This window comes from Triturus cristatus, chromosome 2_1, assembly GCF_964204655.1.
Source record: "Triturus cristatus chromosome 2_1, aTriCri1.1, whole genome shotgun sequence".
Taxonomy (NCBI): Eukaryota; Metazoa; Chordata; class Amphibia; order Caudata; family Salamandridae; genus Triturus; species Triturus cristatus.
Genome location: NC_140581.1, coordinates 1,183,075,946 through 1,183,099,325, shown reverse-complemented (window position 1 = coordinate 1,183,099,325; position 23,380 = coordinate 1,183,075,946). Strand labels below are relative to the sequence as shown.

At 49.9% G+C, this 23,380-nt stretch overlaps 1 protein-coding gene across 2 annotated transcripts in view; it reads right to left on the bottom strand.

Moving 5' to 3' along the window:
* The window catches only part of DNAH6 (dynein axonemal heavy chain 6), a 2,458,578-nt gene that overhangs the window by 904,348 nt on the left and 1,530,850 nt on the right, over positions 1-23,380 (bottom strand). For both annotated transcript variants that reach the window (XM_085636629.1, XM_085636630.1), the window contains one exon: positions 20,810-21,041. In XM_085636629.1, the coding sequence (XP_085492755.1) occupies positions 20,810-21,041 (232 nt within the window). The remainder of the gene's footprint in view (positions 1-20,809; positions 21,042-23,380) is intronic.

Here is a 23,380-nt window from a genome sequence, read left to right as displayed (position 1 = left end):
GTATGGTAGGGGTGGTGGTGGTATTGGTGGTGGTGATATTGGTGGTGGTGGCATTGGTGGTATTGGTCGCGGTATTGGTATTTGTGGTGGTGGTATTGCTGGTGGTGGTACTGGTATTGTTGGTGGTGGTATTGGTATTGGTGGTGGTGGTGGTATTGCTGGAGGCATTGGTGGTGGTGGTATTGGTGGTGTTATGTTTCATATAGGTACCCCAATATAGGCTCAGGTAGTCACCTAACCTTTCACCTATATTCTCCCCTACATTACACTGCATGACGGTTCTTAGTACTGACCTTTTACCTAGTTTGGGTAATGCAAAGATGACATGGGGTTTTCTAAGAAAGCTTAAGCCTCATTCAAGTCAAGTCAAGTCAAGTCAAAGTCCACTTTATTCGATTAATTAAAATCATAAAAGTATTCTACAACAAATATCATACATTCATATATCTTAAGAAACAGGTTAAAACAGTATTAAACAGTAGGTGGATTTTAAAAGCAAGTTAAAGAGGCATTATTTACACAAAATTCATTACAGTTTGCACTCATCACTACAATAAACATGAATTCAAGTATTTGTCCTCATCTGTGATTCCAATCTTAACCTTGATCTCTTACGTCTAACAGATGCAGCCAAAAAGCTAGCAGTGCAATACATAATTACAGGGGAATGCATCATCTGTAAATATAACAACGCAGGCTTGTACTGCGTAAAACCCAGCTCCTTCAGAATTGATTTTAAATATCGGGTACGAGGTTCGTGATAAAAAGAACAGAAGAACAGAAAATGGGCATTATCCTGAGTGGAGAAACCATCGCATTTGCATGGGGACGATTCCTCGAGCTTACACCAGTCTTTCTCGTCCCGCAGAACCATATAAATTTGGTTAAAACGGAATTTGGACAGTAGCCACCTATGAAAAGAATTAGTGACCACTGACAAATAAGGAGCCAACTCAAAAGATGGGGTTATCAATACATGAGCCCTCACAGAGGGTTTACATAACTCATCCGCTTCACGCTCGGCCATACGTAATCTGATGAAATTGGTCTTCACCCACAGATACGTAATCTGATTAAATTGGTCTTCACCCACATTATAAATGAGGATTCAGGGAATCAAAGCAGGACAGCAGGCCTAACATCTCCTGCATAAAAACTATGTACAAGTGTCATTCCTTCCGTCATCCTAGTCCGACATGACACAGCAAGGTCTATCCCCAGGGAATACCACTTTGGGTATATATACACACCATATCTTGCCGAGACAGTCATTTTTCCCCGCCCGCAGACACTCCAGCTCGCAGTGGTCTGACATCCCTGGCAGGGTGTCTATCTCGAGACTAAGACGGGGTCCCACAGTCTCTCACTTCAGGTAACGGGGTTGACTTTATCCTAGAGGCATTCTTGGCTTTTACACTCACAAACATGCTAGGTACATCTAGTTAGGGTCCCATCGTAGGAGTACGCATTCTACTGTCATGTATTTTATACTGTATTCATTGTTTTAGCATGATGGTAGAAATCTATCATCCTTTAACTCTGTTGGTGCTTATAATCATTTATTTCTGTTACTGTGGTTGTTTCAGCACACCTATTTTACACTAGAATGACACTGGTTCAATAAATGCTTATTGAAAAACATCCCCACTGTTTATTCTGTGCATCTTTCTGAAACAAAGTGAGCACGAGTGACTGAGCGAAAAGTAATACACTGTTACCACGATCCTGAGGGATGAGGGTTGTCATGTTCGATAGTTGTCAAGAAGTAGTCTCTCCTTGGTAAGAGGGGTCTCTATTGGCACTGTGAGCTAGCTGGTAACATACCCGGTAAGGGTGTCCAGAATCAGTCAGACACCAATCCTACAGTGTATGTTGCCTAAACGCGCAGATCTTATATAGGTTTATAGGAACTACACAACAGTGGTGGTGGTATTGGTGGAAGTATTGGTGGAAGTATTGGTGGGGGTATTGGTGGTGGTGGTGGTATTGGTGGTGGCGGTATTGGGGGTGGTGGTATTGGTGGTGGTATTGGTGGTGGGGGTATTGGTGGTGGTGTTGGTGGTGGTATTGGTGGTATTGGTGGTGGTGGTATTTATAGTGGTGGTGGTCGTATACGTGGTGGTGGTTGTGGTATTGGTATTGGTGATATTGGTGGTGATGGTATTGGTGGTGGTATTGGTGGATGTCTTGGTGGAAGTCTTGGTGGTGGTGGTATTTACTTACCTTCGGTGAGAATATATCTGTAAGAAACATTAGTTAGTTATAGATTACTTACCTTAGAAATGACCCCCAGGCATCAGACTGGATCCGTAACGTTTTTTCGTCAGCAGTACCTCAGTGCGTCAGAAGGTGGCATCAGTAGGCTCCACGTTCGTCGTCGGCATCGTGGTTGCCGGGATGACGTTGCGGCAGCTACTTAGATGCCGCCTTCGCGTGCTGACGTCAGTTCTGTACACGACTTTACGCACCAGAAACACAGATCCATGCAAGACACTGACCATAGGTGCACAAAACTAGCGACCTGAAAGGATGACCTTAACCCGAGAAATCAGTTCGCAGAACGAGGAGGATGGGTGGGGCAGTAAGGAGTCTATCATTAACTAATGTTTCTTACAGATATATCGTTACCGAAGGTAAGTAACTTGTTCATCTGAAAGAAATACGTTTGTTACAGATTCCTTACCTTAGAATAGATACCCCAGCAATACCAACCCCGGTGGTGGGTCAGCGAACCAAGACCCCACCAGTAAGTCCTGGAGAACAGAACGGCCAAAGAAGCCGTCTCTCCAGACTTGGCTGTCCAGACAGTAGTGTTTTGTAAACGTGTGCAGCGATGCCCACGTGGCCTCCTGACAGATGTCATTCAGAGGAACTTCTCTTTCCAAGGCAGTAGTGGCTGCCGTCGCCCTGGTGGAATGGGCGCTTTTTAGCCAGAGAATAGCATGCCTTAATACACAAAATGACCCATTGAGAAATGGTGCATTTGTGTACGGCCTGACCTTTCTTGGCGCCCACGTAGCCAACAAAGAGTTGGTCATCCACCCGGAACTGTTTAGTGCGATCCAGATAGAAAGAGAGCGCACGTTTTGGGTCCAAACGGTGGAGCCTCTTCCTCCTTCGAAGGACGTGAAGGCGGAAAGAAGGTGGGCAAAGTACTGGTCTGTCTTATGTGGAAGGCAGTGACCACCTTAGGAAGGAAGAATGGACAGGTCTTGATAACCACCATGTCCGGATGGACAGACAGGAAAGGAGGTTTGGAAGAAAGGGCTGGAGCTCACTCACCCTTCTAGCAGAAGTGATGGCTATCAGGAAAGCAGTCTTAAGAGTCAAGAGTCTTAAAGGACAGTTATGAAGTGGCTCAAAGGGAGCGCACATTAAATAGGTAAGAACAAGATTCAAGTCCCACTGAGGCATAACGAAGGAGATTGGAGGAAAGAGATGCATTAAGCCTTTTAAGAAACGGTTAACTACGGGGACTTGAAAAGAGAAGGTTGATCTGGCAGCCGAAGGAAGGCAGAGATGGCTAAAAGATAGCCCTTGATAGTGCCCAGAGCAGAGCCCTGCCGGGCTAAAGAAAGAAGGAACATGAGAACTTCAGAAAGAGGGGCAGAAAGGGAATACACAGCCTTTCTTGTGCACCATGCCACAAATTTGTTCCACCAGCAGGCATATACCGTCTTAGTGTAGGGACGCCTGGCTGCCAGGATTACAGCGCAGATTTTGGGAGGCAGGTCGAAAGACATCAACTGCCGCCGCTCAATCTCCACGCAAGGAGGTGGAGACTGGACAGGTTTGGGGGGAGGACCGTCCCCTGCTGCTGCACAGAAGATCCTCCCAAAGAGGCAGTCTGATTGGAGGATCAATGGCCATGTTGAGCAACTCAGGATACCAGACTCTGTGCCCAATTCGGAGCCACAAGAACGACTTGGGCCCGGTCGCGCCTGATCTTCTTCAGCACTCTGGGCAGAAGTGGTATAGGTGGAAAGGCGTACAACAGACTGCAGCTCCACCTGTGACAAAAAGCGCCGCCTAGCGAGTTCCGCCTTGGAAATTCCAAAGCGCAGAATTGCTGACATTCCGGGTTCTCTTCGGTGGCGAATAGATCTAACCAAGGCTCTCCCCACTGTCGAAAGAGACCTTGCACCACCTCCGAGTGAAGACGCCATTCGTGATCCATCATGCACCTGCGGCTGAGTTTGTCCGCCCTGGCGTTCAGAGAACCTGCCATGTGTTGAACCACCAGGGATATGCCCTGATGTTCCAGCCATATCCAGAAGCGAAGGGCCTTCTGACAGAGGGTCCACGACCCCACCCGCCCTGTTTATTGCAGTACCACATGGCTGGGGTGTTGTCCATGAACACCTGCACTACTTCCCCGGACAGAGGGAAGGAATGCTTTCAGTGCAAGACGAATCGCCCGGAGCTCCAGAAGGTTGATGTGAAGCCTGTTCTCCGCTGGAGACCAGAGGCCTCTGATCTCCACCTCTCCCATGTGGCCGCCCCATCCCAGAAGGGACGTGTTCGTCACCACCGTGTGATCTGGTTGGAAAAGGGAGAGGGATCTGCCACTGACCCAATCCTGGTTCGTGAGCCACCACTGCAGTTGTTGAGCAGTGCCCTCCAAGATCTGGACGCAATCGGACAGATTCCCCTGATGCTGCGCCCACTGGAACTTCAGGTCCCACTGCAGAGCCCGCATATGCCACCTGGCATGATCGACCAACAGGATGCAGGAGGCCATGAGGTCCAGCAGTCTCAGAGTCACTCTGACTGAAACTCGGAATTGAGGCTGAAAGATCGGAATCATAGCCCTAATATCCCAAACTCGCTGTTCGGGAGGATAAACCCGAAACCGCATCGTGTCCAGAACTGCTCCAATGAAAAGGAGCTTCTGAGAGGGGGTCAGGTGAGACTTCGGCACATTGATGGAGAACCCCAGCGAATGCAAGAGGTCAGCTGTAGTCTGGAGGTGGGAGACGACTGCCTGGGGCAAGCCCGCCTTGAACAGCCAGTCGTCATGATAAGGAGAAGACTGAAACCCCTGATCTGGGCAGAAGAGCTGCGATCACTGCCATCACTTTCGTGAACACCCAAGGGGCACTGGTAAGGCCAAAGGGAAGCATGGTGAACTGAAAATGCTCGTGGCCTACCGTAGGTAACGCCGGTGGGCCGGCAGGACGGGGATGTGAAAATAAGCGTACTGCAAGTCCAATGCTACCATCCTGTCTTCCGGGTCGAGGGCAGACAAGACCTGAGCCAGCATCAACATCTTGAACTTCTCATTCTGGAGGAAGCGGTTGACGTCCCTGAGATCCAAGATTGGACGAAGGCCCTTGTCCTTTTTGGGAACCAGAAAGTAGTGGGACTAACAACCACGACCTACTTCTGGGACAGGAACGCGCTCGATAGCTCCCTTGGCCAAGAGAGCCGAAACTTCCTGCTGGAGAAGGGCCAGGTGATTCTCCGACATATGTGCTATCGCAGTGGCATGGCTGGAGGGGTAGTCTCGAAGGGGAGGGAGTAGCCCCTTCAGGCTATTTGCAAAACCCACCTGTCCGACGTGATGGTGCACCAGTGGGGGAGGTGATGGTGAATCCTGCCGCCCACTGGCGTTTGATAGGCCTGAAAGGTCGGACTAGGAAGGTTTGGAGGCTGCTGCAGAGGGGGGATTGGTGGACTGGCCCACCCGCTGGCGCCCTGAACCACGGCGTTGATTCCCACGTCCCCAGCTGCGCGAAGGTTGTGTAACTTGCTGCGGCCTATGGCTCTGGGCGGGACGTAGCGGGGCACCCCTTCCGTAGCCACGAAAGGGGTGAAAAGCAGACTGCGCAGGGCAGGTGGAAAGGCCTGTGAGTCCTTGAAGCGGCATCGTCTGCTTTGTCACCAAAAAGGCAACGGCCATCAAAGGGCATGTCCATCAAGGTGTTCTGGACATCCCCTGAAAAACCAGTCGACCTCATCCAGGTGTAGCGACGAAGCGCTACTGATGTTGAAATGGTCCTGCCCAGAGAGTCGGCTGTGTCCAGCCCACAACATATCGTAAGCTTCGCTGCATCCCTCCCGGTGGCGATAGCCTGGGAGAGCACTGCCCGGGCCTCCTCCGGACACTGAGGCAGCACTTGCGCCACCGTATCCCACACCGAGTGGGAATAACGGCCCAAGAGACATGCGGTGTTTACGGACCGCAGTCCTAAGCTGGCGGAAGAGAACATTTTCTTTCCAAGATGGTCCAGCTTCTTCGATTCCTTTTCCGGTGGGGAGGTAGAGAAGGGGCTTTTGGAAGTGGAGGCTTGGACCACCAAGCTCTCCGGGGTGGGGTGTTGGGAAAGGAAAGTGGGGTCGCCCAGAGCCGGGTGGACGCGTCGGGCAAACATCCTGTCCACGGGAGCCCCCGTGTTGGGCCTGGACCAAGTGCCCAAAAGGATGTCGGTGAGGGCCTCATTAAATGGTAGCAAGCCAGTTGAAGCACCTCTGTCAGGAGGTTAGTCCTGACTGCCACCGTAGGAAGCTCGAGGTTAAGAGCCTCAGTCGTCCTACACGACACCACTGCGTACAACGCTCCCTTCTCTGTAGCCATGGTAGGAGGAGACAACATGCCAAGGTCAGGCAAGGTGTCCCAACCACTGGCATCCACCAGTTCCTCTCTCCAGTCCTGCTCACTCTCCTGGTCAGCTAGAGGGTCACCGGACCCCTCCCAGTCCTCCTCCTCAGTATCTGGGTGCCATTCTGGTTGAAAAGGGGCCCCAGGAGTGAACAGGGGCATAAAAAACCCCTCTTGGCGCCAGATCTGGTCGAACGCTGTAGTGGTGCCAGGGGAAGCGGCGCCAGTGGAGGCATAATCAGGTCAACCGACGCCAATCCGTATCCATGCATGGATCCAAGGGGGCCCTGCGGCGCTGGGGCTGGAGCAGGCCTAGGATCCCCAACTGAGTCCGCGGGCCTGAAGGCACGCCGGGGAGTTCAGGACACCCAAAGATGGCGTGCATAGCTTCGTAGAATGTACGAAGCTGGGCGGGAGTCGCTGCAGGTCTCGGGAAGGGAGGGAAACGTGGAGTTGACTATTAAGGCTCTGTGCGCGGAACCGCGGGAGGGACACTACCCGCATGCCTCGTCGGGTCGGCCGACCGACAAGGAGAAGTCGAAGAGCGACAATGCTTCTTTGACTTCTTCTTATGCTTCGACTTACCCGACCCCGAGTGCAAAGTTTTCGTAGACTTGGAACAGGAATGATGGTGGCTCAGCAACAAGTCCCTCAACCTCCCTCACGACCGGGACCTCGAACAGCGTCGAGCCGACTGCCGGTGCTCAAGCAGCTTTCGAGACCGCTCCCACAAAGCCTTCGGCGCCATCGACCGGCAGTCGGAGCACGACTTGGGGTCGAGGTCGCGCTCCAGGCAAAAAAGACACATCCAGTGCGTAACCGTCACCGACATCACTCGATGACAGGAACCACATGACTTGAAGCCGGGCATCCCTCGTGCACCTAAGGAGTTGAAGACTCGAAAAAAGAAGTTGACAAAAGTCGAGAAAAAGTTAGTCAAAAAATGACTGCGGTATCGCTCTTCCTGGCGCGGAAAAAGAAAGAACTGACATCAGTGCGCGAAGGCAGCGTCTAAGTAGCTGCCGTGATGTTATCCCTGCAACCACGATGCCGACGATGGACGCGGAGCCAACTGATGCCACCTTCCGACGCACAGAGGTACTGCTGACTAAAAAACTTTCAGGATCCACCCTGCCGCCTGGGGGTAATTTCTAAGGTAAGGAAGCCATAACTAACGTGTTTCTTTCAGATGGTGGTATTGGTATTGGCGTTGGTATATTAGTAGTGGTGTATTGGTGGTGGTGGTGGTATTGGTGGTGGTGGTGGTATTGGTGGCTGTGGTGGTGTTGTTGCTGTTGTTTATAAAAGAGGCTTTTGAAAACAACCTTTTCAGGTGGCTTTAGTGCAGATGACTTGTAACACAGATGTGCTGTTGTCAGCTTCAGCCTATTCGTACATGATTATGTGCTACCTAAAATTCACATGACTTAATTCGCTAATCATTCCTAAATCCATTTTACTGGGGGGATGGGGGAGGGGGACTGAAACAGACTCAAGATAATGCTGGGTTAAAGTGATTGAAAGAGGGCGCTCTTGTTACAGGGGCGGGTGTGCTGCTTAAAAAACACACAAGCGATTTAGGCTGAAGCAGCGCATGTCCGGCCTGCAGTAAAAGAAACTCAATAAAGTAAATAGTGCTTACAGACTAAATAAAAGGTCCTGTGTAACAACCGAAGTAAAGGGGGCCAGTAGCCATAGGAGGTTACAAATGAAGACACCGTACTAAGGAGGGACTAACAAGCCTATTAACGAATCCGAAGGCAACATTTACGAAAGACAATGACACAAGCCAATGAAAAATATGAGCGGAGAGTGTGCGCTGGCCTCTCTCTCATACTCTACAACAGGAGTCTTGCAGAGCGACCAGCGAATGCGTGCTGCTGCTAGGCTCGACCTAACTCTATGACTCGCCGTCTCTTTAGGCATGGTATTGCTGAAATAGCTTAATCACAGCATGGTTGATGGGGTTTGCCTGTGGTGCTAGGTCCAAGGACCCAAACCTCACTGAACTCTCATTGTTATGGACAAGAATATGTTTTCACATCCTTCTTTGTTTTAGAGGCGTGTTAGCGTGCGCTCATTACAAGGGGGATGCGAGCATCTAAATTTGAAATACCATCTCCGCCCTTTCCTCCACTTACCCAATGAGCCTTCAATTGCTGTGTTGTTCAGAACTTTTAAAGTCCTGTTATAACAAGAGCCAGGCTATACACCTAATGCAAAAAGTACAACAGCATTGCAGGACAGGTAAGGGTGGTAAATAGGGTCTGTTCTCATAAAAAAATCACTTTTAACTGCAACATACGAAATATTTTTTTTACCTACAAAATGTAAGAGTTATAGTTGGGAGGGTGGGGAAAAAGAATTTTAAAAAAACACAAAATCACAAATTTATACCACTGGAAAATGGTTCAAAATTGCTAACGTTTCACCTAGCAGAATGTTCAACTCCAGGGGATGTAGTACTACTATTAACACTGCCCTTATGGTTTCCAATATCCCAACATGCAAAGACATTCCAGCCAAAAGATCCAGGATTGACGAAAGGTGTCACAGATGACATACCAGCCTCTTAGTAGCTAATGCTATTTAACGCAGCCCAGCCACCACTAAAATAAGTACAGTGAGGTGGGGCACAAGCTAGCTTGGTGTCACACCAGTTAATATGTCTGAGAACCACCTTTAAAGATGTAGACTTCACCTTCAGTATGCAGCTGTCAAAGAAGATAGCTGGGCAAGCAGGGATGGGATATGATAGGTCTCTAGAATCACTTATTCTGATATCACTTCCAGTGATGTCACTCAACATGATGTCATTGTATATTGCCCATGCTGAGTAGTCCCCCTACTACTTGTGTAGGATTTGTGACTTGTATTAATATCATCGGGGATTACCGGTATAGAACAATAAGTATGAGTTACTTACCTTCGGTAACGATGTATCTGGTAGAGACGATTCTAGCCGCAGATTCCTTCACATAGAATTATCCCCAGGCGTGAGACTGGATCCAAAACTTTTTGCCACAGCATCCCTGCGTGCCGGGGGCGGGGCGACATCACGCGACTCCGCCCAGGCGTCATCCGCGTACGTGACGTCAGCGAGGTCACATAAGACCTGCCCCGGCGCGCCCATGTCAGTTTTCTTCAGAGAACTTTTCCGCACCACAACGCGGAACCACCAGATAAAAGCTGTGGGAGCATGGAAACAGTGTGCGAAGAGCAGAAAAATGGGAAAGAAACAGTGACTAACACCACCACCAGGGTAGGGCTAACCGCAGAACCCAAGGACAGGGAAAGAAGAAAGAAGAAGAAGAAGAAGAAGAAGCAGAAACCTGCGCAGTCACCCTGCCCGCACATAGACAACCTCCCATCCCTGTGCCCCGGAGGCAAGAAGAGGCGTAAAAGTCATGGCACACGTAGGAAGCCCACCCCCCTCATCCTGAGCAAGGAATGGGACCAGTCCCAAGACAGACAGGGACAACAAACCTCCAAGCCACCCCAACCTAGAGGGCAACCACCCACAAGGGACAAGGGCAAGACAAGGCCAGATGGCCATTAATCAGAGGATAGCAATGGAAGGAAGGGAGGGGAGGGAGGACAGGGATAGAACGCAATCCCCCCCAAACCTGGAGTAGCCAGAGCAGCAGGGCTCCGGAGCACCGGAACCCCATCCTTCAAGGACCAAAGGAGGAATGAACTGCCCCAAGACGGAGCCACCCGTCAAGAACAAGGAAGGCACTCACAGTAGACACAGCCCCCTACCAGGAGGCGAGTACCGAAGACCAACTCAAGGGTCCTCACAGAATAAGGGAGGGCGGGCGGCCCGTGAAGGAATCTGCGGCTAGAATCGTCTCTACCAGATACATCGTTACCGAAGGTAAGTAACTCGTACATCTGATAGAGACTAGTAGCCGCAGATTCCTTCACGTAGAATAGATACCCTAGCAATACCCCCTGGGAAGGAGGGTCTGCGAAAGGACCCCACCAGCCAATGCAGAACAGAGGGCCCCACAGGGAACCAGATCTGTGGACCCGGTAGAACCTCACCCCTGCCAGGCCAAGGGAACCCCCACAAGCAGGACCCCACCGACCCCAAGGGGAGGTAGGAGGGAAAGAAGCCTGAAGAGACTTGTACACTCACAGCAGAGGAATCAAGGGCAAGGACTGAGAGGCCGAAGCACCCCACTCCCTCACAAGGCAACATAGCTTCCGCCCAATGCCAAGACAGGAAAAGCAGAAGAAAAGAAGAAGAAGCCTAGAGGACCCAAGGAAACTAGGGGAAAGAAGGCGAACCCACTCCAGATGGAGAGCAGCCTGCCAGCCAGAACAGCACCGGCAGTCAAAGCCAGAAGCAAGAAGAACAGCCCGAGGCCCCAGGAAGGCCGAGTAGGCGATGCCCGGCAAGGGAGACACAGGATCATCACAGACCTCAGGACAGGAGCAGGAAGAGGAGGAGATGCCCGGGCCACCACTACGAGTGGCCGCGCAAACGACCTCAGGAAGCAAAAGCAACCTACCTAAACGCCATGGAGAACAGGCACCCGAAGGCGACTAGAACCCTCTAGCAGAGCGCAAGCCATATGACAGCTACCACTACCCCATATAGGGTATGTTAAGTCCCAAGATATGGGAACCCTCTTTGGAAGAACTTCCGCAGCAGAGGAAAAAACAAAAGAGCCACGGGGAAAAAAACACCCCCGTTGAAGGCTTGACAAGCAGCCCAAGCAAAGCAGAAGGCCCAATCTCAGGGCCAAGTCTGCGCAACAACTCCTGCAGAACCACACACAATCAACACAAGGGTCGTCCAGCAGCCAGCAATGCCAAAGTCCCAAGGAAGGACGTAAACGGCTAGAAAACACACTGCACAGTCAGAACAGCCGGCCTAAGAAGGCCCAGAATCAACCCAACTCAGAAGTCACTGAGGAGGGGACGGAGGAGGAGGATAAGGTGGAGGAGGAGGACGGAGCCCTGCAAAGTCCGGGGCATGGAACAACAGGCTGCCATCAAACGGAAGGTCGATGAGACGCTCCCGAATTTTCTCAGGGAATGCTCCGTCCCGAAGCCAAGCATGGCGACGGAGAGCGACAGAGGAAGCCATGGCCCGGCCCAGCACCTCCGAGATCTCCAGAGCGGGGCGAAGAAAAAAAGCCTCAAGCTCCCGGGCATCCAACGCATGATGCCGCAAATCCACCAGGCCAGACTCCTGGGACGCTGCAGATCACAGAGACTCCGCCGAGTTCCACAAACAGGAGGAGGCCCTGGCCAGCACACACAAGGTGTTAAGGGCCCGCAGGGCCGCGCTGGTCGAGGCGAACATGTTGCGTCCCCAAGAGTCCAGCCAGCGGGCCTCTTGGGACGGCGGAGTCAACAGCGGCGGCAGGGAGGGAAAAGCAGTCCACAAAAGGGGGCTGGCGGCTGAGGGGTGAAGGGAAAAACACGCCGGGTCATGCTGCACCGGGAGGAGGCTTCCAAGCCCCCGTCAGGGAAGAAAGGAGCGAACCTTCAAAGGGAAGTAAGATTTCCCTCCCACCAGAGCCCTGGTGGAGGACCTCCAATATATGGTCCGCCGGAAAGTGAGCCACCGGATCACCCATGCGCAGGATGCCCACAGCTGTGGACACCGTGTGAGCGAAGGCCGCACCTGTCTCCGTAGGGCCCTGCGGTGGAGAAATCAGCTCCTCCGTGGGAGACGGCTGCAAACTAAGGCAGCCGTCCCCGAGGCCAAGCGGGGCGGGCAAGGGCCAGACCAGGAAGTCAGAAGGAGCCAAAGAATGAGGGACCTGCCGCGCTTCCGACAAACACCTCTGCCCCAGGAACGGCGGGGAGTCACCCTTCGACGCCGGTGAAAAAGACACCACACGGCGACCAGTCTCCGGGGAGGATGACACCAATATGCATGCCTCCAGAGAAGAAGGAGCGTCTGAAGACGAATCCGCGGTACGACCCCTGCACGGAGCCGTAGAATCTGCTGCCTGAGGTAGGACGTCGGCACCAGCCTGCGTCGCCGGACAAGGGACCTCCAAGTCACCTCGCACCAGGGACCGGAGTGGAGACTGAAGTAAAGCTGGAGCCACACCGGCCCCGGGGCGGCGCCAGAGTGACGCCGCCCCGGAGTGACGCTGACCCGACCTCCGCCGAGGCAGCCACCTGTGCAGGGGATCGAGACGGGCCTGGGAAGTGGCACAAAGCCCTCTGAAAGGTGAAGATCGCTCAGCAACCCATGCGCGGTGCCAGGGACGATTCAACCTCCGACTCGTCCTCTGACGAGGCAGCCACCTGCGTGGAGGGACGAGAGGGGCCCGGAGAGGGACGAGGGGTCTCCCCTCGGCCTCGACCCAGAGCGGGACGAGGAGGGTCCACCGACCTCCGTGGCTCCGCACGGACCAGCTGCTGCCGGCGCCATAGCGGCGTCACCTCGGCCTTAGACAGGACCACTCTGTCAAAGGACCGAGAGGGGCTCGGGGATGCGACCCGAGCCTCGGCGACCTTCCGCGACACCACAGGGACCCCCACGGGAGTCTGCGGCGAGGCAGAGACACCGTGGCCTGAAGTAGGAGCCGCACCCCAACAGTACCACATCCTCCAAGCCTGGATCCGAACCAGTCGGCGCCGGGGCCGGAGCCACCGGTGGCATCGCAGAGGGTCCTGCACAGAGCGAGGGATCCGCCGACGCCCCAGAAGGGGAAGGAGGAGGAGACGCCAGCGAGGCCTGCAAAGCCGCCGCGTATGTCTCTATTTGGACTCTCGACGCCCCAACACCGGGAAACGGTGGATAGGACGACACGCGGCCGCATCACCCGTGGAGAGTCCACGCCCCTGGGAGGCCTGAAACCAGCGCCCGGGGACAAACTGCGACACTTACCCACCGGGGAGTGACGCTCACGTGACATCGGAGAAAGGCGAGGACGACGACCATGGCCGAGGCTGAAGCCGTCCGTCAAAGCAGAATGAGGGGAGGACATCGACCTGGAGTGATGCGCCGAGAGAAGTTTCATCCGGTACTCCCGCGGCGACTTCGGCTTCAAGTGTTGGCACTGCGTACAGTCTGTGGTGCTGTGATCCTCCCCCAAACACCACATACAAATGAGGTGAGGGTCCGTCGCCGACATAAGATGCCCACAAGACGTGCAAGACTTAAAGCACGAAGGCATTCGCACACTGTTCCACAAAACAATGGAAGATAAAAGGGTCCTATAACAGGCCCGTAGCCAGGATCGGATCCGCGTTGCACGTGGGTGCGCCGGGGCGGGTCTTATGTGACCTCGCTGACGTCACGTACGCGGACAATACCTGGGTGGAGTCGCGTGATGTCGCCCCGCCTCTGGCGCGCAGGGACGCTGTGGCAAAAAGTTTCCGGATCCAGCCTCACGCCTGGGGATAATTCTATGTGAAGGAATCTGCGGCTAATAGTCTATCAGATTAGTACAATACAGCTTCGTGGAAAGCCTGGCTGCTCCACAGTCTCCTTTTCGGCTCCGCCGTGAGGGGAACGGCTCCTGCCACTTGCCTGCTCTTCTTCCTGACCAGCCGCGAGGGAACCGGCTCGCTGGCTGATTGCTCTGCCCTCCAGGTCCCACACCACAAGGACTACAAGCCCCAGCAGGCTTTGCCAGATGCCTGCTGAGGGCGTCATCGCGGCGCCAGGAGGCGCGTTAAATTGCGAGTGGCCCTCCCGCAGCGTGGGATGCGCGCGGGCGTGCCCGGGCGAAGCCCCGGCCAAGGGCGGGCCCGTCAAAGGCCAGAAGAGGCTGGGCTGGGCCACCCCCCTTGGTTTTTACACACCTTCTTCTTTGAACAAACCAACTTCCATAGATAGAATGCTTCAGAGAGCTATTGGAGTTGTCGCCACTGAAATTTAACTAACTGAAAGACGACTGTCTCTCACCCCCGATTTAGCACTACCCATTAGCCTGCATGATGAAACAGATTCACCACCACCCACACTCCAGGAACCTTCAACCTCAACCTCCCCTCCCAGGACCCGGGCAGCGGGCTCCGTGGATGTGGTTTACCACAAAGGTGCTCGCCCCAAAGTCAAGAAAACCAAACCAGCTACATTACTGGGCCGAAAGCGAAAGGAACAAACACTGACACATCAGACTCCTGGAATCCAAAGGGAGGCGACACTGGGGACACCCCTACAGTCGGAGCTGGAACAGCCTCCCTGGGTTATGGACGTAATGGTGGACCTGCAGGTCCAAGTAAGGACTATTGTGAAGGACGAGATAAAAAACATTCGGGAAAGGATAGATAAACTTACTAAAATGGTCGAGTCATAAGTGGACAAGTTTGATGCAGTACTAAGGGCAAAGGAATCACTTGATCTTGTAAATACAAATCAGGTCCCCCAAGCAATTAACCCTGATCTCCTAGCGATCACCAACACACCAACATCCATCCTAACGAATCATCCTAACCAGGAGGGAGGGGGACAGAGCCTGAAAAATATAGTGGGGATAGGATAAGGAACCAGCTCACACCACAAGGAGCCCAAACAGGGGACGCAGTCAGGAAAGGAAAAAGTCCAAACTCCAGCCTTTCTTCGTACAAACAACGCTTGCAGTGAGAGGACAGGGAATAAAAAAGCTTCACACAAGGGTAGACATGACACAGGGCCATCCCTCCCAGTAATAAATCTCCCCCCAGTGTCGACCCCCTACGTAGTCATCTTAACAGGTGTCCCCGAACTGAAAAAAGAGGCCAGAGAGTCATATCTTGATCTAAGAAATAAATGTTCGCATTCGCTAGCTAACAACAGACAGTTTTCTTACAGAGACATTAATGAAATCATGGCCCGCAGGGTGAGTTTGGTGGGATGGGGACCAAAAAACACACTCGGGGATTGTGTTATGATCAATTTTAAAACTCCAGCGCTTGTAGAATCCCTTTTAGATTGCTGTGACCAGAGAGACGGGGGGGGGGCATTAGTTGTCTACCATTAGGCCATTTTTAGCCCCCCCCCACATATTCCATCAGCAAGACGAAAACAAGATCAATGGAGGGGGGAATGGCCACAGGGAAATTTCTTCTCTGTACTAGGCCAGGGCCAACCTTCTCCCCTACTCTTTAATATCCCAGTACAAAATAGCTATAACCCCCTAGAATCAGTAGATTGACTCTCTCGAGAGAGGTTCCCCCACAAGAGTTCCATAATCAACTAGGAAAGATGGGGACACAGCAAAAGACAAGATAACAGAGGAGGAAACCCTCAATACAGAGCTTGGGGACAGAAATGGGAAGCGAGACAAGCATATCGAAGCGACCAGGGACCACATATATGACAGCAATCACGATCTCTCCAACCCCTGGACCCCCCCACCATGAAACGCAGACCTTGATCACACCCATAGGGATATAGTTACCTCCTTACACTCTCTGAAAGGTGTCCACGATCTAACCAATAGTGCCGAAACAGCATATCGAAAGGAGCACCACCAACTCCCATTGGGCAGCCAAGACAATGAAATCATAATTCTCCCCTCTTCAATTGACAAAATAGGCCTTGCCACCCTCCAAATTCTTTCTTGGAACGTAGCTGGACTACCCTCCAAATTGGACTATTCGTAATGGGGTTCCTTTATAGAGCAGCATGAAATATGCATGTTCCAAGAAACATGAGCCAAAGATAACCTATGCAAAATGGGCTATGCATCGTTTAACATCTCAGCTACTCATGGGGGAAAGGGCAGAACTTCTGGAGGTTTATGTACCTGGGTCGCAGTCTACTTGGATTGTGAGGCAAAAAAGCTGGAGAGTTTCTTGCGTGGTATTCTCTGTGTACTCCTTACCTCTCATAAGGGTCTTGACATAGCACTAATTAAAGTATACTCTCGTCCAGTACCCAAGGGAAGGGAGTCCACTACACTAGAACAACTAACTACTTGTCTGTCAACCATACCCGCAAACTTTGGGGTAGTCATCGTGGGGATTTTAATTGTCAATTTGAACCTTTGAAAGGGCTGGTCACGGGCACTCTTTGTGAAGAGGATAACTACTGGTCCATCCCAGAGCCCACTATACTCCACACAAGGGCATGGACCCCACTAGCATTACAGTTAAGCACACTCACACTATACTTCTCACTGAGAGCTTGTACTGGCCGCACTCCATCTGACACCTTCAGGAACCACACGTTTAATAGACAGGGGCATACTTCTATCATTGACTATATAATGGAAGACACAAAATCATAGTATAGAGTACTCGATAAGCCCCCGTCTAGATAGCGACCACAATGCCCTCATTTTATCACTATCAATACCACAGGCCAAGAAATCACTCGGTAACTTGACACCTGCAGACACATGTTTAACCCAGTACAACGGAGGGAGAAGAGTGCGCTGGGGTGAACTTTCCCAGTCAGTAGAAAAATTGGCTAAGCTATCTCAACATATCCTTCCATACCTCAAGGCTGCACTTGAAGCTACAGAGACAGAGGGCATACCCAGTTGCAATTCAATCATTTTTAAAAACTATCAAGAGCTGTTTACTTCTATGGCCGTTTTTTTCTACCAAAATAAAAAACCTAGGGCAACTAAAAAGTCTCAACACCCGTGTTTTAACCCTGATTGCCGTATGGCTAAACAGGCCTTAACCCCTGCTATCAAAAACAATGACAGGCAAGTGATCAAAGCTGCACGGGTAAAATATAAGAATGACATTATAAAGACCAAAAAAAGCTGGGAATCGCAACAATGGGCTGAGCTCAGAAGTGCCCTACTAAATCACGATCTTAGGTCCTTTTGGAACATTATCAACTCAGGGTCCAAGGAGGGCAAATCAGCCATTGAACCTAATATCAGTGAAGAGTTGTGGAAGGCACACTTTGAAACACTTTACTCAAGGGCTGTAGCAGGGGAAGGGCTAGCCAAAAGACCCCTACTGTCCCCTTGCATGACACCTATAGAAAGCCCATCGATAACACTGAAAGAGGAACGCAATGCCTTGGGCTTGATCAAACCAACAAAAGCTGCCAGGCTGGACAAGATCCCCAGAGATCTTTTTCGTTCCGAGCCGACTGTATGGGCCCCTTATTAATTCACACTTTTTAATGCAATCCTCCAGGACATGACAATCCCAACCACTTGGGCCGAGGCCGAAATAATCCCAATATATAAAAGGGGCTCCCCGCTTCTACCTACCAACTATCGCCCGATTAGCTTAATAGAGGTAAGTCAAAAAATCTTTGCTCGGGTCCTGCATATTTGGATGGAGGAGCATAACATTCTTACTCCTCTCCAAGCCGGGTTTCGAGCAAGATTATCAACCGACCAGAATTTAAGGCTACAGATGATTCAGTGGAAAACTGTGAGAATAGAGAGTGGCAGCCTCTATCTCATCTTTGTAGACCTTAAATCAGCCTTCGACCTAGTACCAAGGGACAAACGGTGGGCACCCTATTAGACATGGGAGTCCCAGATTATCTTTGTCATCAGATAAAAGGTCTTCACAAGGGCAACTTTGCTCGAATCAGATTTGGCAAAAATGGTGAACTTTCATCCCCCTGCCTGTCGAGAGAGGGGTCCGGCAGGGCTGTGTCCTGGCCCCAACTCTCTCCAGCCTCTTCATTAATGGCTTGATTGAATCACTGAGCGCTGGGACAAACATTGACGCGCCAAAGTTAGCAAAACGATTAATACCTGCCCTCATGTTTGCAGATGACACGCTTTTGTTAGCACAATCCCCTATGGGAATCCAGAGGACACTAAATAACTTCAGCGCCTTCTGCAAACATCGGGGACTCAAAATCAATGCGCAAAAAACCAAGTACATGGCTTTCAATGTAGGCAATTCCACCCGTCTAAACCCCTGTCTGGACGGTAGTCCTCTAGAGAGGGTGCCCATTTTTGACTCTCTGGGAATAACATTGACAGAAAGATTGGACTGGGGAGCCCAAATCAGTAAAATAGGTCTAAAATTATCTCAGATTACGGGTGGCATTTTAAAACTAAATAGGTCCTGCTATGATAAACTGGTGAGTCCGGCTGTGGATATTTACAAGGCCCAGGCCAGGACGGCTGCACTCTATGGAGCAGAACTCTGGGGGCACTGTCCATCTGGCCAGATAGCCCGCACTGAGAATTCATTTGCCAGGCAACTCATGGGGTTACCACCTAGCACACCTCTAACACCTTTACGTATGGACCTAGGGATTAGACCATTGAGGAAGAACCTGCACTTAGGCCCATATTGTACTGGTGGGGCTTGTGGTCTACCCCTGAATTGGTCTCCTATAGAGAAGAACTGACTGATGTCATGGGGCTACGAGGTGCAGGGAAGTTGCCCTTGTTATCGTACATTAAGAAAACATGTGTGGATTTGGGCAGGGGTAGACTCTGGCATAACGCTGAGGAAACCTCCCAAATAACCTCTAGAAAAGTTCTGGCAGAGAGTTTCAGAGAACATAAACACTCTCAGCTGGAGAGGAGACCCTCGCTAGGGAGACTGACGGGCAAGTTTCTCGACATAAAAACTATATATGTTTTAGAACCAGTGCTAGATGATATACAGCCGCTCCTGGTAAAAAAGCTCTATCTGCAATTCAGGCATGGAGTCCTACCATTACGCTCATTTACAAAAAAGTGGGACGGACACACAAACGCAGACTGCCCTGTATGCCCCAACGTAGAAGAGACCGACCTCCATGTGATATTTTTCTGTCAGGGTATAAGAAGGCAAGACCACGATGGCTAATCCAGCTTTGTAGAAACATGGGGTCCATTCACTGTCGTGAAATGTATAGGATTTTCAAATTTGATACACGCATCCCCATTGTTTTTTCAATCTCACGTTATTTATAATCCATGTGGCATACACGCAGAGCCATTCTAAAGAACCAGTAAATAGGCTACATAAGTGTACATGATTATCTTTTTTTTAAAGAAACGATTAATTTGTGATAAAAATGTTGATTTTTAAGCTTTTCATTACTTGAACTAGAATGTACATAGAACTGAATCTTTATTGTATATGGCTCTTACTCTATTTTTGCAATCACCTTGACAATTGGAGATAAATATGTTGGCAGAGTAAATGCACACATAAGATTTAGTCATCTACTGCACTTCCCATAAGCACTTTATGTCCTGTTTTTAAAGTTGGTTGAAGCCCGGAAATGCTGCTACACTGTGTGGATGTGATTCCCTTTATATTTTCCATGTAATTGGATTTTACCTATTTTATACTATTGTTTTTTAAATGTGCTTTCATGGCCATTTTGAGCCGAAATAAGTTTTATGATATCATCGGGGGCAATGTCAACTTAAATCAACTGGTTTAATTTCTGATAACATCTTTGTCTAAACACCTTTTGTACTGCCATCTTTGTATAAACACCTTTTGCACTGTCTCTCTATTACACAAAAAAAATAGATATAATGGCTTGTAGTAGTAGCTTGTAATTATTATCACTTGTGGGGCAGGTACAGGTTGGCACACAAGTGCACATCCATACTCTCACAAGAGCACACACATAGACCCACTATTCACAAGCACATGTACGCTCAGACCCACTCACACGACAATACACATACATTCATGCATTGTCACTAGCACCCAAATATTTAAAATAAAAATACTTACTGAGCTGCTGTGATGACTGCAAGTCCAGCGGGGAGTGGGAGGGGAAGAAGAAGGTGCTGGAAGAAACTGGACAATTTGGGGTGGGAAGAGAAAACTAGAAGATTTTGCCGCCTCCTCTTAGTGGCTGACTTTGTCATGGGTCAGCCAATGAGAGGAAGACTTTCCCTAACTCATTACAGAGTGGGATGGGGTCAGTGAGAGTTGCTGACCCCACCCTACTCTGTGACGAGACATCACTGATAAGACAGTCAATCCTGGGCATTACAGAGGGTGAACCTGAGGACTGTTGGTGATGTTGACCCTTGTCATGAGGACATGCCCTTTGCTCGGGCTGTCAGATACCGGCGAGTTTAGCGAATGTGAAGCACCTGGCTGCCTGACCCTGACATGGAGAGTGTCTGTCAGGCTGACATTTGCTCAGACTCACAGATTCTCATTATGGTTTGCAAAATCGATGGCGGTGGAGACCTTCCGCCATTAATAACAGGCTTCCCCTGCCGGCATGTACAATTCAGAAAGCTGGTGCGGATGCGTTTTTAAGCATATTCTGGGAGTATTCAGAATAACATTTTAAATTTTTTTTGCAGACTGTGAGAGTTCAAGTTCATTCATTTTAAGCATGCATACCTGTGTGTCCGTGAAGAGGAAGACCATGTCTTTATCTTCAACTCCAGCCATCTTGTACAGTTTCCTTAGATCTTCATGGAAGCTATCATAATTATAGCCACGACTCAGTTCTATTTGGAAGCATTTATAGGCACACATGTGAGCAGCAAGTCGAGTAAGGGACTGTTTGCCTGTTCCTCCTACTCCAACTAGGAGCGCATTTCCTCTTTCTTGTCGAATCATCCGCGCAATTCTGTGTGAAATTTAGAAAGGATAAAAAGGGTTTTGGTATTATTGTTCTTTATTGGCATTTTCAAAGTTTTAGTAAACATAATTCAACTTGAGGTAATAAGTAATACCAATTTCTTAACTAATGTGTTAAGGCGGGTAAATAATTTATCAATCGCTATTCAACTTTATCGCAGATATAAGCACACAACACATAGGAACTCACACGCTCATAGGCCCTGGAAGAGGTGGGGACATGTTCTGGTAAGCCGTGCTTTAAAGAGGCAGGTCAGTTGTCATACTTGTAGTAGTTGGGGCTTGTGTGCATGTTTTAGGTTAGCTTGGACTGTTCTGGTGGCTCAATGGACAACCCTATAGTCACAGTTCGAAAGCCTGTGGTTCCACTCAATCTTCATTCATTCAAGGTTTATAAAGCAAGTCCCAGTGATAGGAGTAAGAAGAAACATCCTTTATTATTTAAGCACCGCCTCAGAGGTTAACTGTACTACAGATACATCTGTCCTGGTTGTTTAGTGAAGCTCAACGGGTACAGTTTACACATTTAAGGTGCTTCTTGGAGTAGAAAAGAATAGCTTAAAAGGTACTCAGTGCAAACCATTCTATCAGACTCTCATCTAGAATATGATGATAGATTTGTTAAAAAACATTTTGCATTTTATATTCTAAGTAAGAGGTATTACATCATCAAGAGATGAGATAATACCACTGTCAGCAAGCACCACAAGTAGTGATAACTTCACACCTTTAAATGGTGAAAAATATGCAAGCTATTCCTCATATACATCTTAGCTTTTGCTAATAGTTAGATTACAAGTTACAGTAATGAACAAGTTACTTACCTTTGGTGACACCTTACCTGGTAGAGACTCTGTCTAGTCACATATTCCTTACCTAAGAATTATCCACAGGCATCAGAGTGGATTCAGAATTTTTTTCATGAGCAGTACCTCTGCGAGCTGGTAGGTGGTGTTGTTCAGCTCCGCGTTCCGTCATCTGCACCGGAAGTGACCTGCCTGGTATCTATATAGGTGCCACCCCAGTGTGCTGGCATCAGTTTCTTTTCACAACTTTCCACACCAGGAGCGCAGAGCCACAAAAAACACTGCTCACTGGTGTGTAAAAACTAAACCCCTGAAAAAGGAACAGCCCTGTCCCTAGAATCCGTTCGCAGAGCGGGGAGGATGGGTGGGTCGTTAAGGAATTTGCGGCTAGATAGAGTCTCTACCAGATAAAGCATTAAAGAAGGTAAGTAACTTGTTCAAATGATAGAGACTTCTAGCTGCAGATACCTTAACTTAGATTAGATATCCAAGCAATACTGTAGGAAAGTGCTCCTTTTTGTCATGGTCACCCAACTTTATGCTCATCAATACCGATGTTTTGAACTGGAAGTGCATTGGAAGCCTGCTAACCAGGCCCCAGTGCCAATGCTCTGTCCCTGAACAAAGTAAACAGATACAATTGTGCTGCAATTGGCACACGTGTAGCACCCATGTCAGTCCCTTGTAAATGGTACCCCCTGGTACCTAGGGCAGGGGTGCCACAGAGGGTCCCTAAGGGCTACGGCATGATTTATGCCACCTAGGAGACCCCCATACAAATTAAATGCAGACTACCATTGCGGGCTGTGTGACATGGTGCAAACCACGGTTAAAACACAACATGGCACACACTCCTGTGTACCATGCCCAATTTACTACATATGATATATGCAGGTCACTCCTACAGCAGGCTTTACAACCCTAAGACCGGGTGCATTATATCTTATGTGAGGACATATCTGTATGAGAAGATATGCCCCTCTGATGTCTAGTCAAGATTACTAGACATTGCAACTGAACAGGGAAGCCATGTTAAGGTATGTACTGGGCATTGGTCTCTATGAGTTACACAGCTACATAAGGGCTTCACTTGAAACCTATGGTGTTTGGTATCAAACAACTTGCCCCAATAAATCAATACTGATTCCAGAATTGGATTTATTATGACATGCACCCAGAGGGCACCTCAGAGGTGCACCTTGAAACCTGCAAGTCTTCTAGTGGGCTGGCAGACATGGCCTATCCAGCCTGCCACCACAGATGAGTTTCTGCCACCCTGGGGTGAGAGCCCACACTCTCATGAGGTCAGGAACAATGCCTGCTATGGCAGGATGTGTTATCACCTCCTCCAAGCAGATGTCTAGTGGATCTGTATATCAAGGCCAGAGGTTTCAAAGCCTCTGCCGTCTTTGATGTGCAAGAATGGCTTCCTCCAGACCTGGAGAATTACACCCCTGAGGCCCATTTGGCACCAGGACAGGTGGGAAATTAACTATGCTGTAGACGTGTTGCACACACAGGC